The 26,397-nt window shown below is 35.7% G+C and overlaps 1 protein-coding gene across 3 annotated transcripts in view; it reads right to left on the bottom strand.

The window, feature by feature from the left end:
• Positions 1–22,766, bottom strand: part of LOC111052706 (golgin subfamily B member 1) — a 54,156-nt gene extending 31,390 nt beyond the window's left edge. For all 3 annotated transcript variants that reach the window (XM_039425212.1, XM_039425214.1, XM_022339457.2), the window contains exons 1-7: positions 22,314–22,766; positions 20,773–20,957; positions 16,463–16,613; positions 15,860–15,943; positions 13,003–13,220; positions 6,422–6,521; positions 868–1,017 (exon numbers count right to left, since the gene is read on the bottom strand). In XM_039425212.1, coding sequence (XP_039281146.1) covers positions 868–1,017; positions 6,422–6,521; positions 13,003–13,220; positions 15,860–15,943; positions 16,463–16,613; positions 20,773–20,957; positions 22,314–22,421 — 996 coding nt within the window. In that variant the 5' untranslated portion in view covers positions 22,422–22,766. The remainder of the gene's footprint in view (positions 1–867; positions 1,018–6,421; positions 6,522–13,002; positions 13,221–15,859; positions 15,944–16,462; positions 16,614–20,772; positions 20,958–22,313) is intronic.
• Positions 22,767–26,397: the final 3,631 nt, after the last annotated feature.

Genomic DNA, 26,397 nt, shown 5'->3' with positions numbered 1-26,397 from the left:
ATATATAGTCCTCATAAAACCGGTCGACACGATACGACAGCGACATATATGTGTTATATCTGTCCTTCACATATGAAGCACGTTCAGTTCTCAGCACATCATCATACGGCACGATCCGACACACACCCGACAAACGATAAGATTTTTTCTTCACCGCACTTCCGAGATGTGACGTCACACTCAATTGCCAAATTAAGGAAGGACATAAGATAGGTGGTGAATGGAATTTGATATTTCATTTTATTTCGAATTACTTTAATTTTTTTAATAATTTGGAAAATATTATCATCTGTGGAATATTTTTGTTTTTGGCTGACCAATCTATCAGCTGTATGGAAAGGAGCGCTCTCTGTTATCGGAAATAGGAGATAATGAACTCAGAGATTGGCGCCTACTTTCAAAATTCTTTTGATTTAGGCTGTTTCTATTTTTATTGGAAAATATGCCGTGACAATAGTTACAATTTTATAAAACAGAACAACTTCAAAAAACAAACACAAACAAGACTGTGAAACAATTTCAGGTTAGGAGCACTTTTTTGTCTCAGCTCGACTAGTTAGTTCGGCCGGATAGAGCCGGAAAATCCCATTCAATTCGGATCGAAAAATTGATCGGCCGGAGATGGCTGTATGAACCTGTTGCAATGGACGAGCATCTATTCCTTTCTTTGTTGGGGGATCGTTCGGTCGCTTTCGGTAGTATTCGGCCGATGCTAGTTCGGACGAAAACGGTTCCAGTGGACGGCCCACCATAGACCTCGCTACGCTCGCTCACTTGTGTCTCAACAGTACATCTAACTTGTGCGTTAAAGACCGTCATTATGAAACTGTTGTATGAACTACTATTATCTGTGTGAGATGAGCTCACCTTCTTGAGCGTGTCGCGTTCCTCCTCGACGGCTTTCATCTTGGCCTTGAACTGGGCCTTCAATTTGATGGTCTGTTTGTTGGCAGCGTCCAGCGACTCTTTCATCTCGTCGCGTTCCTTCGCCTGTTCCTGCAATCCTGCATTCTGCTCCTGCAAATGAAAATCCATTTAAAAGAAATCATTCTCTCTGTTCAAAAATAAAAACATCCAAAAATAGTTATTTGTATATCTAGAAAGAAAAGTACTGTTTTTCCTCTGAGGGAAAAGTTTGAAGGATTCAACAATTTTCCTGAGGGAGAAAAACATTTTTCACTCATGATATACACAAAATTTTTCCTCCACCTACATTTCTATAAAAACTTCAAATAAAATAATTTTTAAAAACGTACGCGACCAAACAATGTGTTCCAAAAAACATAACAAACATGTGACCAAACAACATAATCTAAAAAGTAAACAGAAACAGCTGGCTTGTAATCACAGTTCTCCGCCGACAGCGCTACCTGCCGGCAAAAGTTGTAGCAACAATGGCCGCCACAACTACAGCTATGATGAAATTCCCGTTTCAAATTTGATTAGTTAATGAGGAATATTCGTTGGCTGGTATTTTGAATAACATGGAATAAAAAAATTTACATTTTTTAGTATAGTGATATGAAGTTTGTAATAATTTTAGCATACAAACATGAATATCATATATTGATCAAATGTCTGGTTGAGGTATTGAATTTAGCTGGTTTAATGACTACTCTATATGCTTCCTCATCTGAGCTTGGACCTTCTAACCTATTAAGATGTAAGTTTTTAAAATAGAGATGCTTTCCATGTTATTTAAATGGAGTCACTTTTCCTCCCTAGGGAGTTTTTCTGTTTTTTTACTACCGCGAGCGAAAAAGTGACACTTTAGTATTATGTTTCAGGGAGAAAAGTAAGTACTTTAGACAGTAGGTGGAGGAAAAATATTTTTTTTCAAATTCCATAAAGTCAGTTTAATTTTTCAAGTAGTATGTTGGGATACAAAAAATAGCACATTAGTCTTGAGACTATAGTGAGGTCCACGTTATCAAATAAATAAAATAAAAAAAAAATTGTTTTTCATCAAAAACAATTACATTACAAATTAGAATACTATAACAATTAAAATACAGTTATAGTGGCAGTGTTTGATTAGCAATGGTATTGCTATCCTTGTCTATCATTCAACAAAGCGGATAGCGCTATCTCTTTCTCGCTTTGCTCTGTTGCCAGATCGTTTTTTAACAATGTAGAATTAATAATTATTGACAAAATATTTCATCATGATTGTAGAAATTCATTATGAAATTATTGAAAAATATAATTTCTTGCTTAATAAAATATCATTCATTATTTTAAACGAGAATGAACAGATAATATTACATCAATAAACCTGTGGCAGCTACCGTCTATTGACAAGAGAGAGTATCTGCAACGTTGTTCTCCTATCTTTCTTCATTGCCATTATAACGTGGACCTCACTATAATGTAGTGCTTGTTCAAATAATGTCTAATGAAAGAGCAGAACAGTGATTGAGTGAATCTAGCTTCCATAGAGCAGTCAATGACTGTACATATTAACTTAACAACAGCAGTGAGAGTTTCTGATGAGATATTCGCTGCTTAATTTTTCAAGTGGTATGTTTGGATAGCAAAAAATAGCACATTAGTCTCAAGACTAGATGTATATAGTATTGACAATACAAATAAAAAACTATTAGTCTTATGGAGTACAATGCTGCCAGATGTATGTGAGAGAGAGAGAGAGCGGAGGTCAATTTGATGTAATTACTGAACTATTACAGCGGGAGAATCTCGATTAGACCAGGTTTCGTTTACACCAGGTCCTATATTTTAGAATACAGAGAAAGGCTATCAGACTGATTTGTGGGCTTTCTAAGCGAGCACAGTGTGATGAGCATTTCAAACTTCTGGGAATATTGACTCTACCTTCAATATTTGTTCAACAGTACCTTATTTATGTGAAGGAGGATTTGGAGAAGTTTGTGGAGCAGGGGGTAGTTCATAGCCATAATACTAGAAACAGGGGTAATTTGACTACTTATCAGTGTATCTATTCTAGTACACAAAAAACATTTCTATTTTTATCAATAAAATTGTTCAATTCACTTCCTGAAGATCTTAGAAATATGGAGAATGGAACTTTTAAAAATTATATGAAACGTTTCTTAGCAGCTAACCCTTTAAATAAGATTGAAGATTTTTATACATTAGCTAGGAATATTCGGTTATAAGTTGAAAATCACGTGACATATTATCATAGGGTACTGATAGTACCCATAGTAACCATAGAGAAACAATAGCGTAAGTAGAGTATGGTAAGTATCCATAGCGTAAGTATCCCATGGTATAGGGAATTCATGTCGCAACTTTTACTGTTATCTCAAGCCGATTACTGTCGATTATTGTCAATTTTTACTGTTTTGTTGAGGTGAGAGTGTATGAACGGCATAATTTGAGAGACTACCAGCGTCGTACAGCTGCATGGGAAAGAACTACGTGAACTATCGGCTTGGGATAACAGTGAAAGTTGCGAAATAAACGCCCTATACCATGGGATATCTACTTATGCTATCGTTTCTCTATGGTGTAACTTACTGATGTAATATATTTGTATTTTGTATCATGTTGTATATATTTGACACTTGTATTGTATATGAAGACCTCAGATATTGCTGCAATAAAGATTCTATTCTACAGTGAAGCTGAAAATATGGTCTAAACGCACACCTAGGTTAAACGAGACTGAATGCTTCGATCAACCAAGTAGTTCGATTACACCAGGTGGTCTAAACGAAACCTGGTCTAATCGAGACACAAGACCTGCTCTAATTGAGACACTGGACCTGGTCTAATCGTGACATGAGTTAAACGATATTGAATGCTTGGATTAACCCAGTAGTTCGATTACACCAGGTGGTCTAAACGAAACCTGGTCTAATCGAGACACAAGACCTGCTCTAATTGAGACACTGGACCTGGTCTAATCGTGACATGAGTTAAACGATATTGAATGCTTGGATTAACCCAGTAGTTCGATTACACAGGTGGTCTAAACGAAACCTGGTCTAATCTAGACACAAGACCTGCTCTAATTGAGACACTGGACCTGGTCTAATCGTGACATGAGTTAAACGATATTGAATGCTTGGATTAACCCAGTAGTTCGATTACACCAGGTGGTCTAAACGAAACCTGGTCTAATCGAGACACAAGACCTGCTCTAATTGAGACACTGGACCTGGTCTAATCGTGACATGAGTTAAACGATATTGAATGCTTGGATTAACCCAGTAGTTCGATTACACCAGGTGGTCTAAACGAAACCTGGTCTAATCTAGACACAAGACCTGCTCTAATTGAGACACTGGACCTGGTCTAATCGTGACATGAGTTAAACGATATTGAATGCTTGGATTAACCCAGTAGTTCGATTACACCAGGTGGTCTAAACGAAACCTGGTCTAATCGAGACACAAGACCTGCTCTAATTGAGACACTGGACCTGGTCTAATCGTGACATGAGTTAACGATATTGAATGCTTGGATTAACCCAGTAGTTCGATTACACCAGGTGTCTAAACGAAACCTGGTCTAATCGAGACACAAGACCTGCTCTAATTGAGACACTGGACCTGGTCTAATCGTGACATGAGTTAAACGATATTGAATGCTTGGATTAACCCAGTAGTTCGATTACACCAGGTGGTCTAAACGAAACCTGGTCTAATCGAGACACAAGACCTGCTCTAATTGAGACACTGGACCTGGTCTAATCGTGACATGAGTTAAACGATATTGAATGCTTGGATTAACCCAGTAGTTCGATTACACCAGGTGTCTAAACGAAACCTGGTCTAATCTAGACACAAGACCTGCTCTAATTGAGACACTGGACCTGGTCTAATCGTGACATGAGTTAAACGATATTGAATGCTTGATTAACCCAGTAGTTCGATTACACCAGGTGGTCTAAACGAAACCTGGTCTAATCGAGACACAAGACCTGCTCTAATTGAGACACTGGACCTGGTCTAATCGTGACATGAGTTAAACGATATTGAATGCTTCGATTAACCCAGTAGTTCGATTAGACCAGGTGTCTAATGTGTCTCGATTAGAACAGGTTACGTTTAGACGACGAATATCGTAGACCTCACTATAGGTGCTATAGTGAGGTCCACATTATAATGGCAGTGTACAATTGACAATACTGTTGCTGTCCTTTTCTATCATACAACAAAACAGATAGCACTATCTCTCTCTCGTTTTGCAATGTTGTCTATTTGCCAGAATATTTTATATTCACTTTTGACCGTGACTGTACAAAACTGACCAAACAATTCTCAGTCGCTATTTTTTTTCTTCATTCTATCAAAATACTTGAGTACACAAGTCGTATAATTGATTTAAAATGTATTTTTGAAACAATGAAATAATTTTTAAACATTACCGTATGAGAAACACAAATTAAAATACCTGAAATAACATTTTAAAAGTTGATAACTAACCATCCTGGACTTCATCCATGCTTCAGTTAGCCTACCCGTATAGGTTAGACCTACTCGTACCGGTATAAATAATATTGAAAAGTTATTTCAGAATTAATCCATTGCAATTACTCATTTTTAAATAGGATTTCTATTTTTCTATTAATTTTAAAAGAAATTGGAATAGAATACCTACCAAATAACTTAATTTCTGTTGTTTTGAAATTCAGATTGTTGTATCACAGCTTTTTAAATTAGCCGCCATTTCAGGTTTGTATAAAAATAAAAATCTGATCTCAGGTATGAAAGCAAATTTTTGAATCAAATTATGAAAAAATATATTTTCTTGATTAATTTGACAATAAATTAATCATTTTATCAAGGAAATGAAAATTATTATTAGATTAAATTTAATGGGATGAATTGAGTTACAGCTGTGTACAGTCAGTGGCAAAATGGAGAGACTTGGCAACGTTTTTCTCCTATATTTCTTCACTTCCATTATAACGTGGACCTCACTTTAGTCACTATATTCTAGTTTTTATTCAACAGACTCATTGATTTGGAAAATTCGTTATTCAAGAGTCGATTTTGTTAACGATTTATTTTGTCCGATTAATCAATTTCTCAAGAAAATTATTTGCCAGCCCGGGAATCGAACCCAGTACCTCCTAATTGCCGGAAATAAATGAATTTATTCATCAATTAGCATTTGAACAAATGAAACTTACAATTTATTTCCATCTGTAGACTGGCTGGCCGCTAGGGCTTTGTATAAAATGAGCGCTGCTATCCAGAGATTGTCAGTTTGGTGTATGGGTAAGCATTCCTGACCATTTATTGGAATTAGGAGGTACTGGGTTCGATTCCCGGGCTGACAAATAATTTTTGTATAGTAGCGCTCATCGAATTTCCATCTAGCTGTTTAGCCTGTTGTCAATATTTGCAGTAGCAGAAGTCTTCGAGGTGATTTACAACATTTAATTGGGATTATAATAATTACTTTAAAAATCGATAGTCATTCGTACCTGCAACGCTGCCAGCCGCTGCTGCAACTCGGCGACACGAGTCGACAGGTCGAAGCGAGCCGTCTCCGACTGCCGCAGACTCTTCTCCGCCTCCACACACCTCAAATCAAATTCACAAATGCCAGTCAATTCACACTGAATACGGTGGTTACACAAATTGAGAAAACAATCTACAGATTAAAGGCGGTTGCAGACAAACCACTATCGCATGTGGGATGAGGCAGCTACTAGTTTTCTTCTGTGGTACCACAAACGCAGTGCATACGGAATGCATTGGCAGGCATGGCAGTGGCACTGATACTTCTACATGGCATTGCGCGCTGTGGAAGCGATTATTTTCCTTGCGATTGTGGTACCACTGGTTTGAGCACCACGCTTCCCCTAGCTTCTGTACCACTAGCTTCGTGTTTACCTTAAATTTGTAGGTTATATTAGATAGCTCGGTAACTACCGAGCTATCTAATATATTCATACAATTTATTATTTAATTAGTTAATTCATAAAATTAACTTATTGTAATTGGTACTTTATTGTGTACTTCATAATGTCAGAATTAGACAAGGATCGATTTATTGTTGAAATTGAATCAAGACCTACATTGTGGGACTTTGAAACACCCTTTGAAACTCACTTATCATTCTATTAATTCCTTAGAATAATTCAATAATATAGATAAAATTTTAAGAAAATTTAAACAAAACAATATTTAAATACACAATTGGCATCACCCAGCAAAGGAAAAATCCTGTCCGCTGAGTGAAAGCACCAATTCAAAACAAAATCAATCTAACATGGAACAAAAAAGAAACCAAAGGAGTTAATAGTGGAAAAATGAATTACAATATTTTACTAATGTCAAAGAAAACGTTTTCAACGATCCAGTCTATGACTCCCGTTCACATACTTCACTTGCCCACAGGGAAAAAATATCGGAAAATTACGGAATTATTTAAATTAAAAAAGTACCGGGTTATCACAAAATAATGGTGCGGTTTCGAACATGGCTTAAAGAAAAACCAAATTACTTACAGTTAATGTAGTTTATTCATCCAATTTGTCATCATCTGTCATTTGTAATGCAATTTATGTTCTCAATTAGCTGCTGCAATAAAATATTTTGACTTTGACGTCTCAGCTTTTTTACATAATTAATAAATTTCAATACGTGCGCCCGTAGTCGCTCGACAAATGTCCAAACGATAATCAAATTCTCTCCAAAACATTCGCTAAAATTTATTCGGTTATGGTTGTAATTGCTTCATTATCCTGTTTTTCAAGAGGTTCAGGTCGCGAATTTTTCTTGTGGGGTTACATCAAAAACATTGTTTATTCACAAAAAAAAACAGGATTACTGAAGCAATGACAACCATAACCGAATAAATTTTAGCGAATGTTTGGAGAGAAATTGATTATCGTTTGGACATTTGTCGAGCGACTACGGGCGCACGTATTGAAATTTATTTATTATGTAAAAAAGCTGAGACGTCAAAGTCAAAATATTTTATTGCAGCAGCTAATTAAGAACATAAATTGCATTACAAATGACAGATGATGATAAATTGGATGAATAAACTACATTAACTGTAAGTAATTTGGTTTTTCTTTAAGCCATGTTCGAAACCGCACCATTATTTTATGATAACCCGGTACTTGTGGAGAGCCTTTGTAAATAAATAGATACATAAATGAATAGATTTAATAGTAGGCCACAGTTAGGGTGACCACTAATGTGTGTTAAACATGTGTCATGGACACACTCACACATGCTCGTCATACCAAAACATGCTGTGTCATCAGCGATAGGCTTCCAGCAAAATTCCTCTTATTTTCCTTCGATTCATTGTCATTTGTCCTTCGCTGTTTTATTTGAGGTTGAATCATATTTGCCATGAAAGTAATTACAAATTGATAAAATAAATATTATAAATTACTACCGGCAAAGAGCAACTTGTGTGCTGGCAGTGAACTATGATAAACATATCAAAAGTAAAAGAAAAATAGAGCTCATTATAAACTCATAATATATTAATTTTCCAGTGATTTTTTTATTGTTATTGCTAATTTAGTTCATGTAAAAAGCTGATGTCAAACGTTCGTTCAAAGCCTTTCACGTGTGAATCTCTACACACTTATCCTGACGTTAGTGGCTTGCCTTAGGCTAGCTTCACACACATTCGGTTTCATTCGGTTCGGTTCGTTGCCGAAAACGAATGAGGCTTTCATACATATCAGGTTTTAATTCGTACGGTTCTAATAAGGTATTTTCTACTCAAACACAGCTGTGTTTGGATTTTCACAATAGTGAGATGTGATTTCTTGAACAACAAAATTTTCAAGTTGATTAAGAATTGTGAACTATTTGAATAGTTTATTTTTGATTATATTAATTTTGAACGTTCATAGTTATTATCTTTTTTGATTGAGAATTTGTTTCAATTTTGACACATTGTACATAACGTTCATCTCTTCTCTCCATTAGTAAAACCATGTAATTTACATGGAAAAAAAATAAAATTCTCCCTGAGTTTTAATTTATCTTCATATTTTTTAGCAAACTATTCATTGAGAAAAAAATGCTCCAGTGAACTAACAGAAATGAATTAACCATAGGATTTTGTCATGGTAGATTTTTATTTATTTATTCATCACATTGTGTACAAATACTTAACATGAGGAAAGGCACAAAAGGCTCATGCCTAAAACTGTCCCATTTCCAATTTATACTATAATACTGTCCAAATCAAAATGTTGGTTATGTCACTTTCAAAATACAATAAAATACATATTTTCAACAGATAATCACAATATCAGGAACAAAAAAGCGAGCGTGTGTAAAATACTTTGTTTTTATTTCCGGTTTCCTAGCAACGAATTCGAATATGATAAAACCTATTCGTGTCGAGGGGGCGTTCGGAGCTATGCGGTTGCTATTCGGAACCGAATTCAAACCGAATCACCGTTTCACACTTATCGGAATTTGCCGAAAACGAAACGAACCGAACCGAATGTGTGTAAAACTAGCCTTAGTCAAAGCGATACGTCTGTCAGATAAACACTCTTCGATTACAACTGACCTGTAAATCATTTTTAGATCAGCAAATAATCAATCAATTGTATTAATACTTTGTAAATAATTGTAGCTTGTATGCTTTTTGTAATCATGCCTATATTTTGAATAAACTCTGGTCGTGTTGTACCATCGACCAGAGAAATTATTATTTTCTCTACAGTATCAGCACAAATGATACAGTATCAACACAATATAATACAGTAACATCTCAACTTGATACATTACACGATGGGATATCTTCTTATGCTATCTTATCTCTATAGTGAGGTCCACGTTATAATGGAAGTGTCTGATTAGCAATGGTATTGCTATCCTTGTCTATTATTCAACAAAGCAGATAGCGCTATCTCTTTCTCGCTTTGCTCTGTTGCCAGATCGTCTTTCAACTATGTAGAATCCTATTATATTAAGCGAGCAATTTCTGTATTTATATATCTGGTTATTTTTATATCTGGATATTTTTATGTCTGGTTATTTATGTTATTTACGGATCTCGAAAACAGCTCTAACGATTTTTACGAAATTTGGAAAATAGTAGGTTTATGATTATAAAGATTCGATTGCACTAGGTCTCATCCTTGAGAAAACTCGCTGAACGACATTAAAAGGGTAATTCATCCTTGGCTGAAGAAGCTGTGGATAGTAAAAAAGGAGTATGTGAAAAATCAAAATTTCGCATCCCCGAAATTCATAAGATGACGTATAGCCAGCTGTGAAATATAAACACGATCATTTTAGTGAATTGTGTTATGTTTAGCAATAAATAGAAATAACAAGCGAAGCTCTGTGCCCTGATATTTAATAATTAATTAACCAAATATTTCATCTTAATTATGGAAATTCATTACCGTATTGAATTATTGAAAAATATAATTTTTTGATTCAATATAATTGATTATTTTAAACGAGAGTGAACAGTTGATATTATATCAATAAACCTATATCAGCCACCGTCTATAGAAGGCATTGACAAGACAGAGGATCAGCAAAGTTTTTCTCCTATCTTTCTCCACTGTCATTATAACGTGGACCTCATTCAAATCAAATCATTTATTTGCCATACAATAAATACATATTCAAAACACAATAAAAGAAAATACATAATTTTATATCAAAAGTATAAAATAATTGAAATAAAAATTAAGCATAATGATAGTCATTATAGGACTATCGGCTTGAGTTAACATTGAAATTTGGAACATTAACGCCCTATACCATGGGAAATCTTCTTATGCTATATTTTTTCTATGGTATTAATAAAAATCTGGTGTGGTACACTCACACAACTTTCCTTGCTCATTGAACTGTGAGCCTCATTCTTAAACGAGAATAATTTAGGGGAATAACATAATGACGATTGGCGGCAACATATTTGAAACTACGATCAGACTACTGTATATGTGTATTTATAATTGTTTTCAGAGTACATTTTCCTTTGTGTAAATAATTGTGAAATTATTCAATGATTTTTTTAAAGTCGTCAAAACAGCTGTTCTACAGATGAAATATCTCGACTATAATGTTATTTTTATAAACTGCTCTACCTACCTACCTCATGCACGAGAAGGAGTTTACAAAGTCCATTTCTCAAGGATGGGGTAGACCACATTAGTTTCCAAGGAAAAATTCTCATGCCAGTTGATAGAGCTGATGAATAACTATACAGGGTATGAATTTGAAATAAATCAGTCAAGTCATTTTCGAGAAAATCGTGAAAAACATGGTTTTTTAGTAATTATCCGCCATTTTTCTCAAGAATATTACGGAGTTCCTGCAATTTTCCCAGAAATGAGACTCATGTCAGTTGATAGGGCTTATAAGTAGCTATCCATAGTATAAATTTGAAGAAAATCGTTAGAGCCGTTTTCGAGAAAACTGTGAAAAACATGGTTTTTTAGTAATTATCCGCCATTTTGTCCGCCATCTTGAATTGAATTTCTTATTGTCGGGTCCTCATGGTATAAGGACCTTAAGTTTAAAATTTCAAGTCAATCGGTCAATTAGGAATGGAGTTATCATGTTCACAGACATAAACACATACACACACAAACACAGACCAACACCCCAAAATCATGTTTTTGGACTCAGGGGACCTTGAAACGTATAGAAAACTTGAAATTGGAGTACCTTAATTTTTTTTTGGAAAGCAATACTTTCCTTAGCTATGGTAGTAGGGCAAGGAAAGTAATAAATGATACAGTATCGGTACAAATTATACAGTATCATTACAACTTTGTGGTCCGCCGCAAAGTAGACCCACGTTAATCCACGAAAAGCAACCCACGCCGTGGGATGTTTTGTGAACCATTGCTATAGTATTATTCATAATCAATCAGCTGACAAGTGGATTATTCATTGCATGTATTACACAGATGTCTAGAGAAGCCTAGTTTATACGATGCCAATTGGCGAGACAATATTGTCATAAGGCAACTGACTGGCATGGAATTACTGTCTTCGTATAAACACTTCAGGCCAATGTCCCGACAATTGGCCCGAAATTAAACTGTCTCCGGGAGTAGACTATGGACAGTCAATTGGGCCCAGCGGGCCCCCCACCACTCGGAATCTCAGTTGTCGCGACAATTGGCGCAGTGTGAACGGTGTAGGCCAGTAGCGCTGTCTTGGTTTTGCCAGTTCAGCTGTTTAGTCACAACAGATGACGCGAACTCGGACATGTTTAGCTGTCAACTGACGTGACAATAGTTGGCCGAGTTTAAACATTTTCTCGTTTAACTGGCCTGGCCTTCGACAATCCGCAACCACTTGATGACAATTGTCCAAAGACAACTGTCTCTCAAATTGGCGATGTGTAAACTAGGCTTTACAAAACATCCCACGGAGTGGGTTGCTTTTCGTGGATTAGCGTGGGTCTACTTTACGGCGGGCCTTAATCTTCAAGGTAAATAATACACGTCATGACACAATCCCGTGATGCATTGCAAAATCGCCATTTTGTGGAGTTCTAGTTCACCAATTTTCAAATTTATCAGCTGTTATCATTATAGAGTAAACATCAAGTTATTTGTAATATTTTCCAAGGGACATTGCTTGGCTTTGAATAGTAAAATTAATTCTTCGGACAGAATAATAGTATTTAGATTACAACAAGGAACTAAATTGTTCATTATTTTAGATTTAATTGATTAGGAACTTTCAACTGTTTTTTAAACAAAAAACAAAGGTTCCGATAGCCTCTTGTCACAATGCCTTATGGATCATAACATGTTACAAGAATAAGAACAATTTTTAATAATAAATAAATTAAAGAACCATTTATTATTGAAATTCCATTATTGAATAATCTAAAACCTGAATTTATATATTGTCTGAACCAGAATATTGTTTTCAAAATGCATAATGCTTGATTTTGTTACGAGTAAATTGAATTAGATTGGATTTTCAAATGTGCCGCCATACCGCGCAAAATGGCCGCTCCATAAGAAACACGGGCGTGTTGACCTGGTTTTTATAGACCTTGTATATCTTTTCTCTATAATATGGTGCTGACCTCTGTTTGCGTTGGTCAGCCTGCTGTTGCAGTTTGAGGTGTTCTTGGCGCATGCGCTCTTCAATGAGCACAAAGTTTGCCTGCATTTGGCGCATCTGCTGCTGCGTCTCTTCGAGGTGATCGATGCGTGCGCGGCTCTTGCGCGACATGTCCTCCGACAGCAGTGTGATCGCCTGTGTGCGCGCCGCCAACACGCTGTCCTTCTCGCGCAAGTTCTCCTACAATCACACACATTATGCGCATATAACTATCAACTATATAGAGTAGAGTAGTGTCTGTGAGACCGATCTTTCGATTAGTGTTTAGTAGAATAGAATAGAATAGTTATTTGTGCAACTAGTGCGCAAAGTGTCAGTTTGCTGCACCGAAAGAAACATTTACGCCCGAGCCGTAGGCGAGGGCGGAATGGTTTCTTGAGTGCAGCAGAGGAACTTTGCGCACGTATTTCACATTAAGTTTTTCCTACAGTTACCATTGAATATGAAAAGTGGGTAAATTATGGGTAAAATTGCCTGAAATCCATCAAATGTTTTTCTGTGTAATTTTATTATTGATGAAAACCTTAATCCTAAAATCCTAAAGTCCTCGTTGTCCTTGGTTATAATATATAATGAATAATAATTAGCGCGTTGTGCTTCGTTGCACCTCTGCTCACTATAGCAGCCCAGTCACTGTTACCAACTTCATTTTGATTTTGCTGCACTGTTGCTCCATATAACCTACTAAGTATTTTGCGTTGCCATGTTGCAAATCTGGAGTGCAGAATAGTATATTTCGCACCTAGGGCCGAAAATGAGACTTTTCCGGCTCGAAATCGGTTTTCAAGTCCGAGGCCGTAGGCCGAGGACTAGAAAAGATTGAGAGCCGGAAAAACATTTTTGCCCATGGTGAGAACGTTATTTTTCGCCACACAGAAAAATAAACAATATAAATATGAGAATAATTGTTTATTAGACACTTCCGAAAGCAAAACAGGAAGGTCATAGCTCTAGTAAATCTGAGGTAATCTGAATATCAGGAAATTGTCCAAGTATTTTTATTTTTTATTCTGATTTGTCTAAATAACCTAAAAGATTATGTTCAATTATGTAAGAGGTTGAGTTTATACTTTTTATTCTCCCAAATAACAATAGGATGATATTATTATAAATGTTTTGATTCTTGAATAATAAACACAAATAATAAAAAGTTTTTTGATCAGCTGTTTTAGCACACTTGAAATTTGGCCAATCTGAATGTCAACGTCAACAATGCTTGTTGTCGTTGACTTCGGAAGTTTAGGTTAGAAGTTTCTATCCTACTATGAAAATCGAATTTGAATAATTTATAATATATATATTATCTGAATTTTATTCATCCAAATAAAATGATAGTATCTTATTGCAGAATACTTATTCAATTCTAGAAGCATCAACTGATTCCGTTTCATAAACCATTTTGTAAACACGTTCACATCAAATCAGAATCAGCTGACTTCAAGGTTATTTTACAGCCCTAGGGCCGTAAAACTTTTACCGGCCTGGTCAGAAAACAATCATTTTCGGCCTCCATATGACGCACGAAAACCAGCTCATTACATCCATGTGGGGCGAAAAAAATTTTCCCGCACTAGAGCGGAAAAGTGATTCTTTGCGTTCTGTAATCAGTGCAGCAATGGCCACTTTTCAACGTAACTGTAGGAAAAATCATTTTATTGGTTATCAAAAATTACATCGACTTCGTCAAATTACATCCTTCTTATATCACTATGATTCATGAGTCAGACTTAAAATACAAACATAAAATTAATTAACAAGTCATTGACCGAGCGAAGTGAGGTCTAAGATTCAAGTCGACGGTTTGGCATTTCTCTTAATGTTTAAATGTTTGAATGTTTATATGTTTATATGTTGCGCATTTACGGCGAAACGCGATAATAGAATTTCATGAAATTTGACAGGTATGTTCCTTTTGTAATTGCGCGTCGACGTATTTATACAAGGTTTTTGGAAATTTTGCATTTCAAGGATAATATAAAAGGAAAAAGGAGCCTCCTTCATACGCCAATATTGGAGTAAAAATCAGACTATAGAATTATTCATCTTAAATCAGCTCACAAGTGATTACACAGATGTGTGGAGAAGCCAGTCTATTGCTGTATTTCCATAAGGTCTATAGTTTCAATCAGGTACTTGTAGATGAGAATACTGCGTGAGGTCTACTGTTCACAGAACTACTAGTATAAAACATAGATCACAAGTCGTAGCATTATAAGAGAAAAGGTACCCAGTTTATTGATGAGAAATCATTTACTGTGTACAAACATTCCTTAATTAAGACACATTTTATTTTCAAATTGAGAGAATGCTTTAGTGAGGTCCACGTTATAATTGCAGTGCAGGAAGATGGGAGAACAACGTTGCAGATTCTCTGTCTTGTCAATGCCTTCTATAGACGGTAGCTAATACAGGTTTATTGGTGTAATATTAACTGTTAATTCTCGTTTAAAATAATCAATTAAGCAATAAATTATATTTTTGCTTAATAATATAATGAATTTTCATAATTAAGATGAAATATTTTGTTTATTAATTATGAATTCTACATTGTTAAACGATGATCTAGCAACAGAGCAAAGCGAGAAAGAGATAGCGCTATCCGCTTTGTTGAATGCTGGACAAGGATAGCAATACCATTGCTAATCAAACACTGCTATTATAACGTGGACCTCACTATTATATTGTCACATAGCTTCATCAAAAACAACTACTAGGACTGTCGGCTTGAGATTGACAGTGACTTTTGTAACATAAACGCCCTATACCATGGCTCCATGGGATATTTTCTTGTGCTATCTTCTCTCTATGATAATAATTACCTGCAAATCGAGAACCTGAGCTTCAAGGTCAGCAAGTTTTTGTTTGACTTGGTCTGGTATCACAGGCTCCATGTCCGTTGTTGTCTGAAAATTTCAAATTATCATCTTCAATACGACTGAATTTTAAAAGCAATAGTTTTTTCTTGTTATAACACACGTACATACGTTGTAGGTGGACAGATTCACGAACAAAGCCACAGAAAACAAATAACATTTTCATATTTGTAGGAATTCTATTTGAATCCTCCACAAAAATAAAAAACGTTTGAACTCCAGCCACTTTTTATTTTTCTATAACTTCTAATCGTGAGTTCATATTAACGTCTATAACTGAACCATTCATTTATTTGGGTTATTACTTTGAATAATTTCCTACACATGTTCTTCTATAAATAGTCCGGGCGCTTAGAATGTCTATTCTATGTCTCATGTAGAAAGGCCTACAAGAAAAGGGTGGAGGTTGATTGTTTATTTTACGTGAGAAGCCTCTCGCTGATGTGCATGCACTTTCAACCGTTAGTGGCCGGCCAACCTAACACAGTGTGAATTAGTTGTCTTACTTGTAACACAGTGAAATGCCACAGAGTGAATTAGTTGACTTACTTGAGGCTCGTCAGCAGCCGGCTTGGCCGAGTGTGTGGTGAGCATTTGTTGCAGCACTTTCTCCCTGTCCTCAATCTGTACACGAATCGATTCGACCACCTCGTTCACTTTACCCAGGTTCTCCTGACCTCTCATGCTTTCAACTTTTGCCCTGCCATGTGCACAAATTACATTCTATTCAACTTCAACAATCAACACTTTATTATAATAATATATTTTATTTCCATTAATATACTATCCACAGGATATTAGGTTGTGTGGTGGTTATAAACTGTTTTTATCTAAGATAACCAGGACATTGGTAGAGGCATGTCCCTATACAATAGAGGAGTACTGCAACGCATTCTCAGGATCCCGATCCTGAACTTGACATGTTGCATGCCACTTGAGCCTTGCTCAAAAATGTGTGGCTTTACGCAACTAAATTGTAATAAATAAATAAATCGTAGAGCTGGTCTGACGGATAACGAGGTGGCTTCTGCTTGATGATTTTAATGATTAGTTTTTGCACTTTTATAAGAGGGATGAGGGGGACGAGGTTAGTTTGTGCTTTCAAATGCAATTGTAACCAATAAAATATCATTATTTTCATCGACAGTTCGATTTTCTTTTGTTGCAGTAAAAATAAGATGAGTTCAGGGCGAATAATCTTCTTCACAACCAAAAAGAAACGCCAGAAATGGTTCTATAGTGGGGTCCAAGTTATAATGGCAGTATTTGATTAACATTGGTGTTGCTATCCTTGTCTGTCATTCGAAAAAGCATGTAGAACCATCCTTTTCTAGCTCTGCAACTTTGCCAAATCGCTCTTTAACAATGTAGAAATATAATTATTTGACAAAATATCAAATCTCAATAATGAAAGTGTGTAATTCAATCAATGAAGAATATATTATCTTGACGAATAAATCTAATTGATTATTTTAAACAAGAATGAACAGTTAATATTAAAAACATCAGATACACCGGTATCAGCTAGCCTATATACTATAGAAGGCAGTGACAAGGCAGAGGAATCGGCAACGCTGTTCTCCTAGCTTTCTCCACTGCCATTATAACGTGGACCTTTAGGATGGAGAAGACTAATTGAATAATAATAGGAATGATTTTTATTACTTCAATGCATGCAAACAATGCTATCGGTGTGCACCTGAAGGCGCGTACAGATTTACGCGCCGCGAACATGAGCAATTCACTTTTAATCAGCTGACTATATCTGTATTTTTACAGAAACGGTAAGATACAGATATAAAAAGCTTGGCATCAGCTGATTAAAAGTGAATTGCTCATGTTCGCGGCGCGTAAATCTGTACGCACCTTAATAATAACACCTATCTGGTGTCTATTACCATCTTAGACACTCAAATGGTATCGACAAAACCCCAGTGCTGCCTTATGCCCCAGGGGAGATTGAGTCTGTTGTGGGGAATGAGAGCTGAGAGGTGCCGAATTTATTGACATTACTCATTCTCCACAACAAGGCTTTTAAGAGCCGCAAAGCCTGATGTAGTCCTTCTTGACATCACTTCAAAGGCAATGAGTACGGTCTGGGAGGACCTGATCCACTGCCCCTGGTGCACCGGGGCAGACTAACCGCGTTCCATGGGAGCTTTTGACAGTTCATAAACCGGTCGCCATCTTTGATTATCCTGCACCGGTGCAGAATTCATGGACCGGTCGGAAACATATGATCCACAAAAAGCTAACCGGAACGGAGAGCTCCTAATGGTCGACAGTTTTAGCGTCATAGAAAGTGAACAGTAGATGCTTACGAAACAGGTAAATGTTGAAATGGAGGAGCAAAGCAAATATGAGGTACTTTGTCTTTTGAAAATATATTATATCCCATTATAAAGAACGAGGAAAAAATTCATTATTGACGGGTAAGTTTATTTTGTATTAAATTATCGACAATTAACTTAGTTTGGTATGACTATCTTATTAAAATAAGTTATGTATGTGTTCATTACGGTATCTATCCAAAAATTCCTTGGCGTTGATTGGGAAATTGTAAATATTAACGCTTTGTTAATATTCCATAAGGACATGAACATAAAATTAATTAATTTAATCACACTAATTGTAGAATAGAAGAGAGCATAAGTTGGAACACTAGCGGTGCACCATAAAAAGCTGGTTTGGCAGCCATTTTGTGGTGCACCAGGGGCAGTGGATCTGGTCCTCCCAGAACCTACTCAATGTATGTCATTGAGTTTTCAGCACCAGCTGAGGACAACATTGTCACCAAAGAGGAGGAAAAACAGACAAAATATCATGACCTACTAATAGAGCTGCGCAGGCTAAACCCAGGCTACTCTGTGAGAATGGTGTTGATGATTGTAGGTGTACTGGGGGGAATGAGACCTTCATTTTTGGCCAACCTTAGAACGATTACAGCCTGTGAGAGAGATTCTACTGTACTGTGCTTGCAGGTCAAATGCAGAAAGCTCTCAACCTTGGTTCATTACGTCTACTCAGAGCAAACGACTCAATGGTAATGGACCCAGTATGATTGTTTACCACATGGACATGTGGAGCAGTCACTCAGGTAAAATCGCTTGTCCTCTTCCTTGGGGGTCGGAGCCCAGGGAAAGGGTGGTCAAGCAAAACCTCAAACAGGAATAAAAATAAAATAAAATAATAATACATTATCAAACACAAAACAATATTGCAGACTCTTCCTTGGGGGTCGGAGCCCAGGGAAAGGGTGGTCAAGCAAAACCTCAAACAGGAATAAAAATAAAATAAAATAAAATAATAATACATTATCAAACACAAAACAATATTGCAGACTTGTACACATTAAATGACTTCACATATGGTTTTTATACATGAATTGTGAAGCTTTCTTGCCGTAGCCACACATCGAATATAAAAACCCATTCTTCATAGACATGTTTATTTTGATGTGCGCGACTTGATGATGCACTCTGTAGAAATCAAAATCTAATTCTAAGGATATTGTTGGAAACAGGAAAACATTTTCAATACGATTCGTATAGATTGGTTCAATTGTTCGACATTTTTCAACTTTTTATGAGCGCTCAAAGTTGAAAAAAGTCTATTCGTCGAGCTCAAAGCTAAAATTCAAACAGTTTGAACGCTCATAAAAAGCTCAAAAACATCAAAGAAACAAATCATATGGATCTTATTGGAAATTTCTCACTTTTTCCAATCATATCCTTAGAATTAGATTTTGACACATATTTTTCTAGTTATTGACGTTTTTCAAAAATATAAAAAAAAATCTGTAGATCACGAAAACTAAGGTCGATATAAGAAAATTTTACTGGACATTTTTTGTAGCAAATTGCATGTGGAATCTATGGTCTTTGGCTGTTACAACTTTTTTGGGACATTCTGACATACATCATTATGATCAATGAATAATGGCTTACAGTTTACAAGTAGTTTGTATTCTCAAACAATGCCTTCTTCTGGATGAGCAAGATTTTTGCAGTCTTCTGCGGTTACACTTTTCGTAGGGCATCCTGTATACAGTTTATTCATACAGAGCGATTATAAAAAGACTTTACAACTTTGAAAAACACATAAATATTTATTGAAATTACATATAGAATTGAGAAAGGTGTCATTTTGTTACAAAACACTTCTAGTTTGAGGTGTGGGTGTTATTTTGGTTAGATGTGACAGCCGTTGGTAATGCGACATACATCCCATCGTTAATCGATTTCTTGTCACACTGGTAACAGCATATGAGGCGTAACTTGGGCATTTGCTCATCTTGTTCAGCATTACGGTGCACCACCTCATTTCCACAGAGAAGTTCGAGATTTTCTGGACAATTGCTTTCAACTTCGCTGGATTTACGATGCAGGGACAATTGCATGGTCACCTCGCTCACAGGATTTCTTCCTGTGGGGTTTCATTGAGGTTTATGTTCTGCCTCTACCAGACAATCTTAATGATCTCTGAGTTCGGATCACATTCGGAACGCTGCGGTAGCACAAGTTACGCCTCATATGTTGTTACGAGAGTGGCAAGAAATCGATTATCGGTGGGATGTATGTCGCATTACCAACGGCTGCCACATCCAACCAAAATAACACCCACAACTTAAACTTGAAGTGTTTTGTAACAAAATGACACCTTTCTCAATTCTGTAAGTAATTTCAATAAATATTTATGTGCTTTTCAAAGTTGTAAAGTCCTTTTATATCACCCTATGCTGGAAATGAATGTGAGTACAAATATAGACTCCTTCCTATTTGGAGAGGACATCAGTTGTGGCTTCTTTCGATGTTATCAATAAGATTATGATCGGCTCTAGCCTAGTCCTGTTCTCTCACCTGGCCTCCTCGAGTTTCCTCTTGAGCTGATCGCTTTTCTCCTTGGCGACGGTGTTAGTGGAGGCCGACAGCCTTCGTGCGCCGCCGCCAGATGTTGTCGATTCATCCGGTGTCTTCTCATTGCTTCGACGTCGTGACGCCCTCTCACGCGCCTTGATACGCGACAGCGCCGTCTCTCTGATACGCTGCAATTCAAAAAGTTTCTGTTTCACCATTCGTCACAGAATCAACCTAACCTTCACTACGGAAAGACAGCAATATTTTATACTTGAAATTCTCCCACTGGTCGCAAATCACAATGGTTGCAATCGGTGATTTCAAGACATCGTACAAAAATATCTGGAAGGAAGAAGTTTTTCAAACTGGAGACCAAAAGAGTTTGGTTCACTTTTTCGTTGCAGATATTTTTGTATGCTGTAGTACGGTCGGTCTCTTGATGAGGAAGCCTCTAAGTTTATTGCTGGTAGCCCGTGCTCCGCGAGGGTCTAATTAAAAACTTGACCTAATGAAATATTGAAAAATTTAAAATAGGCCTATAACCATCCTTGGTGAATCAAGAATCTATATAGAAAATTTTAAATTAATCAGTTATTTCATTATTACTTTTGATAAGTTTTGGTAACTTATTATAAAATTTCCTTCTATTATAATCTGGTTTTTGTTCAAATAACCTAGTATTGTAAATCAATATATGATGAACTGCTTTGTTTAGTGTACCTTTTTATCCCATGTGCATTTGAATTGTGGTCTACAGCACTTGAATTCCAAATGAATTTTAAATTCATATACAGTAGCCTATATTTGATGGTACAGTTGAAAGACCAAGTCTTTAAAGTAAATACCTAAAAGAATTTAAATGAATATGTATTGTAGTAATTTCTTCCTTAATATTAATGAACCACTCTATGGATGAACAAATAGTTAAAGAGTCACACCCAGTTGGGAAATTTGAAATAATTTTACTGTCTATCAACAGCCTCTAAATAATATTAATTTATGCAAAATAAAAACTTTTATGAGAATTGTAGAGAAATATTTCTTCTTGGAGAAATATGTTAGTTGTCTCATACTCGCCTCTATTTTTTAATTGATTGATCAACTTCAAACCTGAAATGGTGAAGGATTAAGTTAGTGAATTATTGGACTTTTTAAATATCCTATGACTGTGTTAATGCCTATTCTGTGGCCCATATATAAAAAATTTATTTTTAATAATTCAAGATAAGGATATGAGGTATTATTAATTCTATTTTTATAGCTTGTTTTAAAAAACATACTTTTGTGTTTTTATATAAATGTTACAAAACTGTATTTTACATAAAAATTTTGTATTTCAATGACAATAAATGATTTTAGACCTATAGAATGGCTATTCTTTTATAACCTACCTATTGTACATTTGATCAAACCAAAAAATTGTATCTTATTTATAACTCAATTTAGTGCTAAATGTAGTTTCACTTATACGAAAGGTTAGGTATAACAGTAATGATTTAGGTCTAGGTTAGATATTATTTTAAATTTTGGTTAGTAATGCTCACCTCTGCTTTTATTTTAAGTGCTTCTCGATGTTCTAAAGCACCTTTTAGTGCTTCTAAATCTGGAATATCTGTATCTTGAATAAGTGGCCGTTTGTTGTCCTGTTCCATACTGGGATGATATTGTGGCTAACATTCGACAAGAATTGGGTTTACAAACCAATCAACTTGAAGCGAGTTATGCACAAATCAAAAATAAAATTGATATTGATAGAATAAAACCCAAAATACCTATTTCTTACTGCCAATAAAAGCCTTTATTTGCTTTGCATATTATACACCGGATGTCGTTGTACAGTCTTAGATAATGTTTTAATCAGCTAAAAAGGATTGCGTTGAAGAGAATTATGAATTTACAACCTAAATAGAAAAACATATGTTTAGAATAGAAAACAGAAATGAAATTAAGCAAAACTACTGAATCAACCTTTGTAATCAGCTGATTGTGATATGTGATGACTTGTCTGTTGACACAAACCACTCTCGGTCACAGTCAGCCAGTGAACTCTAAACTAACTGGAACGGGCTGTCCAATGCTTAGCTACAACCAAAAGTGTGTAAGGCGGAGTGAGTGAGACAGGCATACCGTGTGGGATTCCCTTCTCTCTCGTACTCATACATTCAAGCAGGCTGTTGCAGCTCTTGAGTACGATTTTTCATTTTTAAAGTTTAAAAACGGATTTGAAGGCTATTAGTATTAGATCACAACCTTTTCTCTTAAATATTGTGATGTATTTGTCGTGAAATGCATAGAATTGAATAAAAATACGACCGAAAAATGGTGATGTATTGTGTTGCATTTGGATGCAAGAATGGGCATGTTAAAGGAAATGAAATACCATTTCACAGGTAAGTCAAACATTTTTATTCTGTTAATTAATTTGAAGAAATCTTTTTGTTTTACATGCATTTCCAATACTTCTTTCTATATTGATCAGTTTATTTGACCAAAAATAAAACAACAAATTTGGTTATTGACAGAATCCAAGGTCAGGGCAGTGGACTGTGAATGATAGTTGATATAAATACCTACAAATAAATCTTTGAATTCTGTGCATAAAAATACTGATAGCTTGAAGTGTGGTAAGTACGCCAATAAAAGACTAAATGAATCAACAAGATGAGATTTAATAACAATAAAATAATAATAGGCAGATGGCCACATACGAAAATAATTGTAAGTAGATTGAGTCAAATATCTTGGGATCAATAAAATAATAATAAGGCAGATGGCCACATACAAAACCAATTGTAGGTAGATTGAGTCAAATATCTTGGGATCAATAAAATAATAATAGGCAGATGGCCACATACAAAAACAATTGTAAGTAGATTGAGTCAAATATCTTGGGAAAATTACAACATGATAACACGTTAGAGAAATACAAAATTTAAATGAGATTAGGTCAATGACATTAATGACCATTGAAGTCTGACAATAAACGAAAAGGTAATATTAATGATACCTGAAATGAATATAAATTGAGTGCTATAATGAAAGTTATTGCTGTAAGGTTCAATCTTAATGATTTACAAAAGGAATAATAATAAATGACAATGATTTACAAAAGGAATAATAAATGACAATATGCTGTAAATAGTGCTCAACAAGTAGAATACATAAAAATATATGCGGCATAGGCCTTCAGTGATTTGAATGTCAAGATAGACATCAACAAAAATTAATAGGCGTCACTGGCCTTAAAATATCACTTGTAAAGCCAAGGGTAGCTGTCAAATCCAATGAAATAGTTGCTACTATTGAATACAATTATATAGGCGTCAGTGGCCTCAGAAAATCACTTGTAAAGCCAAGGGTAGCTGTTAAATACAATGAATTAATAGGCGTCGGTGGCCTTAGTGAATCACTTGTAAAGCCAAGGGTAGCTGTCAAATCCAATGAATTAATAGGCGTCGGTGGCCTTAGTGAATTGAATGTCAAGAAAGACATCAATAGAACGATAAGTAGACGTCAGTGGCCTTAGAAAATCACTTGTAAAGCCAAGGGTAGCTGTCAAATCCAATGAATTGATAGGCGTCGGTGGCCTCAGTGAATTGAATGTCGAGATAGACATTAATAAATCAATTAATAGGCGTCAGTGGCCTCAGTGAATTGAATGTCAAGATAGACATTAATAAATCAATTAATAGGCGTCAGTGGCCTCAGAAAATCACTTGTGAAGCCAAGGGTAGCTGTCAAATCCAATGAATTAATAGGCGTCGGTGGCCTCAGTGAATTGAATGTCAAGATAGACATTAATAAAACAATTATGATACATACGTAAATGGAAATTGAATAGAACGATTTACGTAACCTGAATAAAATTTTGAAGAGGAGATGCAGCCAGGCAGACAGGCAATGAGTCCGCAATACCCAAAGGAACAGGACATCAGCAAGCGACGATGTGATCTGGCCATGCGATGACAAGAATGGAAGCGTCCACCACAGCAGGCCAATCCCCCAGTGGAAATGTAGACAGGAGCATGTAGAATCCCAAATGAATAATCCGACTTTCAAGTTGTGGAATTTTTAGATTGATTTCCAAACAGTAGAGATGATGAACTTGAAAGTTTGAGTTTCACGAGGTGAAGCCAATTGTAGAAGAATGGCAATTGAAGCCCACACGAGGTTGTGAACTTGACAAGTTTATCAGCGTAAATATGCGAAGAAATCGATGAATAGTTGAATCACAATTGAAGAATAGAATAAATGAATTAATTTGAAAGAATAATTCACTTTTAAAAACGTTCTGTAGATCCGATGAATAGCGAAAAACGCCCACACGAGGTTGCAATTTTGATAAAGTTTATCAGAGTAATATGCGAAGCAATCGATGAATAATTGAATCACAATTGAAGAATAGAACAAACGAATTAATTTGCAGAAGTAATTCACACCTTAAGAACGTTCTGTAGATTAAATAAATAGCGATGAACGCCCACACGAGGTTGCAATTTTTGACAAAGTTTAACAAAAGTTTATCAGAGTATTTACTACAAAGTTTATAGAGTATTTATACGAAGCAATCGATGAATAATTGAATCACAATTGAAGAATAGAACAAACAAATTAATTCGAAGAATAATTCTCTTTTAAAAACGTTTCGTAGGTCCGATGAAAATGGATAAAAGGTTTAGACCGAAGGTGTAAATGCACCCTCGACTAAGAACCATTGCAAAAGACAAAAGACGCTACAATGCTCGTTGAAAGAAGGAAGATGCCGGATGTGTTTGAAATGTAAGCAACACGTTTACAAACATATGGTGAAAAAGTAACAAATATCTAGAAAGTAAGATGCCTAAAGACAAAATAAATTCCAAAAAATCGAATAGTACAAATATTAAAATTGAAACGACAAAATAACACGACTAAAAGTATCGAAAACCAACTTGATTAAGGCAGTGGCAAGAGCCGTGAGTGTGACGTCACCGGTCAGCGCAGACAGACAAAATGACGACATGATGTCTACGTAGTAGCGGAACGAGTAACAAGTGGAACCGTTCCAATAAATGCTTTGTCAGATTTTACAGTTATATTCCTAGTAAGTATTCCTCACTAACTACTGGACAAGCGGGTAGAGCACGAGTGTGTACACATTTAACAGAAACTGTTACATAACCTCACTTTTAGAGGTTAGGATTACTCCTGGATTGTAAACCACAGAATTCCCATTCCCCATGACAATAATTGAAAGGTCCAGAGTTCCCTGAAATAGTAAACATTTAGCTATTAAGATTGAGTTTAAAAAATAAGACAATGACCTCTTTTTGTAATCATTATGGAACCTAACCTCACTTTTAGAGCCCCTCAGACGATGAGAGACAAAGCTATTTTAAATTCTTGAAACACGGTTTCGAAGTATGTTTCAGACTATTAGAAGCTTATTAATGTCTGAAGTTGAAAATTAAAGCAAAGTAAATTGTGTTTAGAGCCTCTAGACGTCTCTAAATTGATTTCAATCTGGGAATCTATGATGAGGAACTGGATTTGTCCAGAATTTTCGATGTCCAGGGAATGGCATCTTCATCTGAAGGCATTTCGTATGGGTTTTCTCATCTTTGCTTGTATGAATTTCATCTTTAGAAG

Source organism: Nilaparvata lugens, chromosome 3 (genome assembly GCF_014356525.2).
Source record: "Nilaparvata lugens isolate BPH chromosome 3, ASM1435652v1, whole genome shotgun sequence".
NCBI lineage: Eukaryota > Metazoa > Arthropoda > Insecta > Hemiptera > Delphacidae > Nilaparvata > Nilaparvata lugens.
Note: the sequence above shows the minus strand (reverse complement) of the source record. Positions and strands in the feature narration are given on the sequence as shown.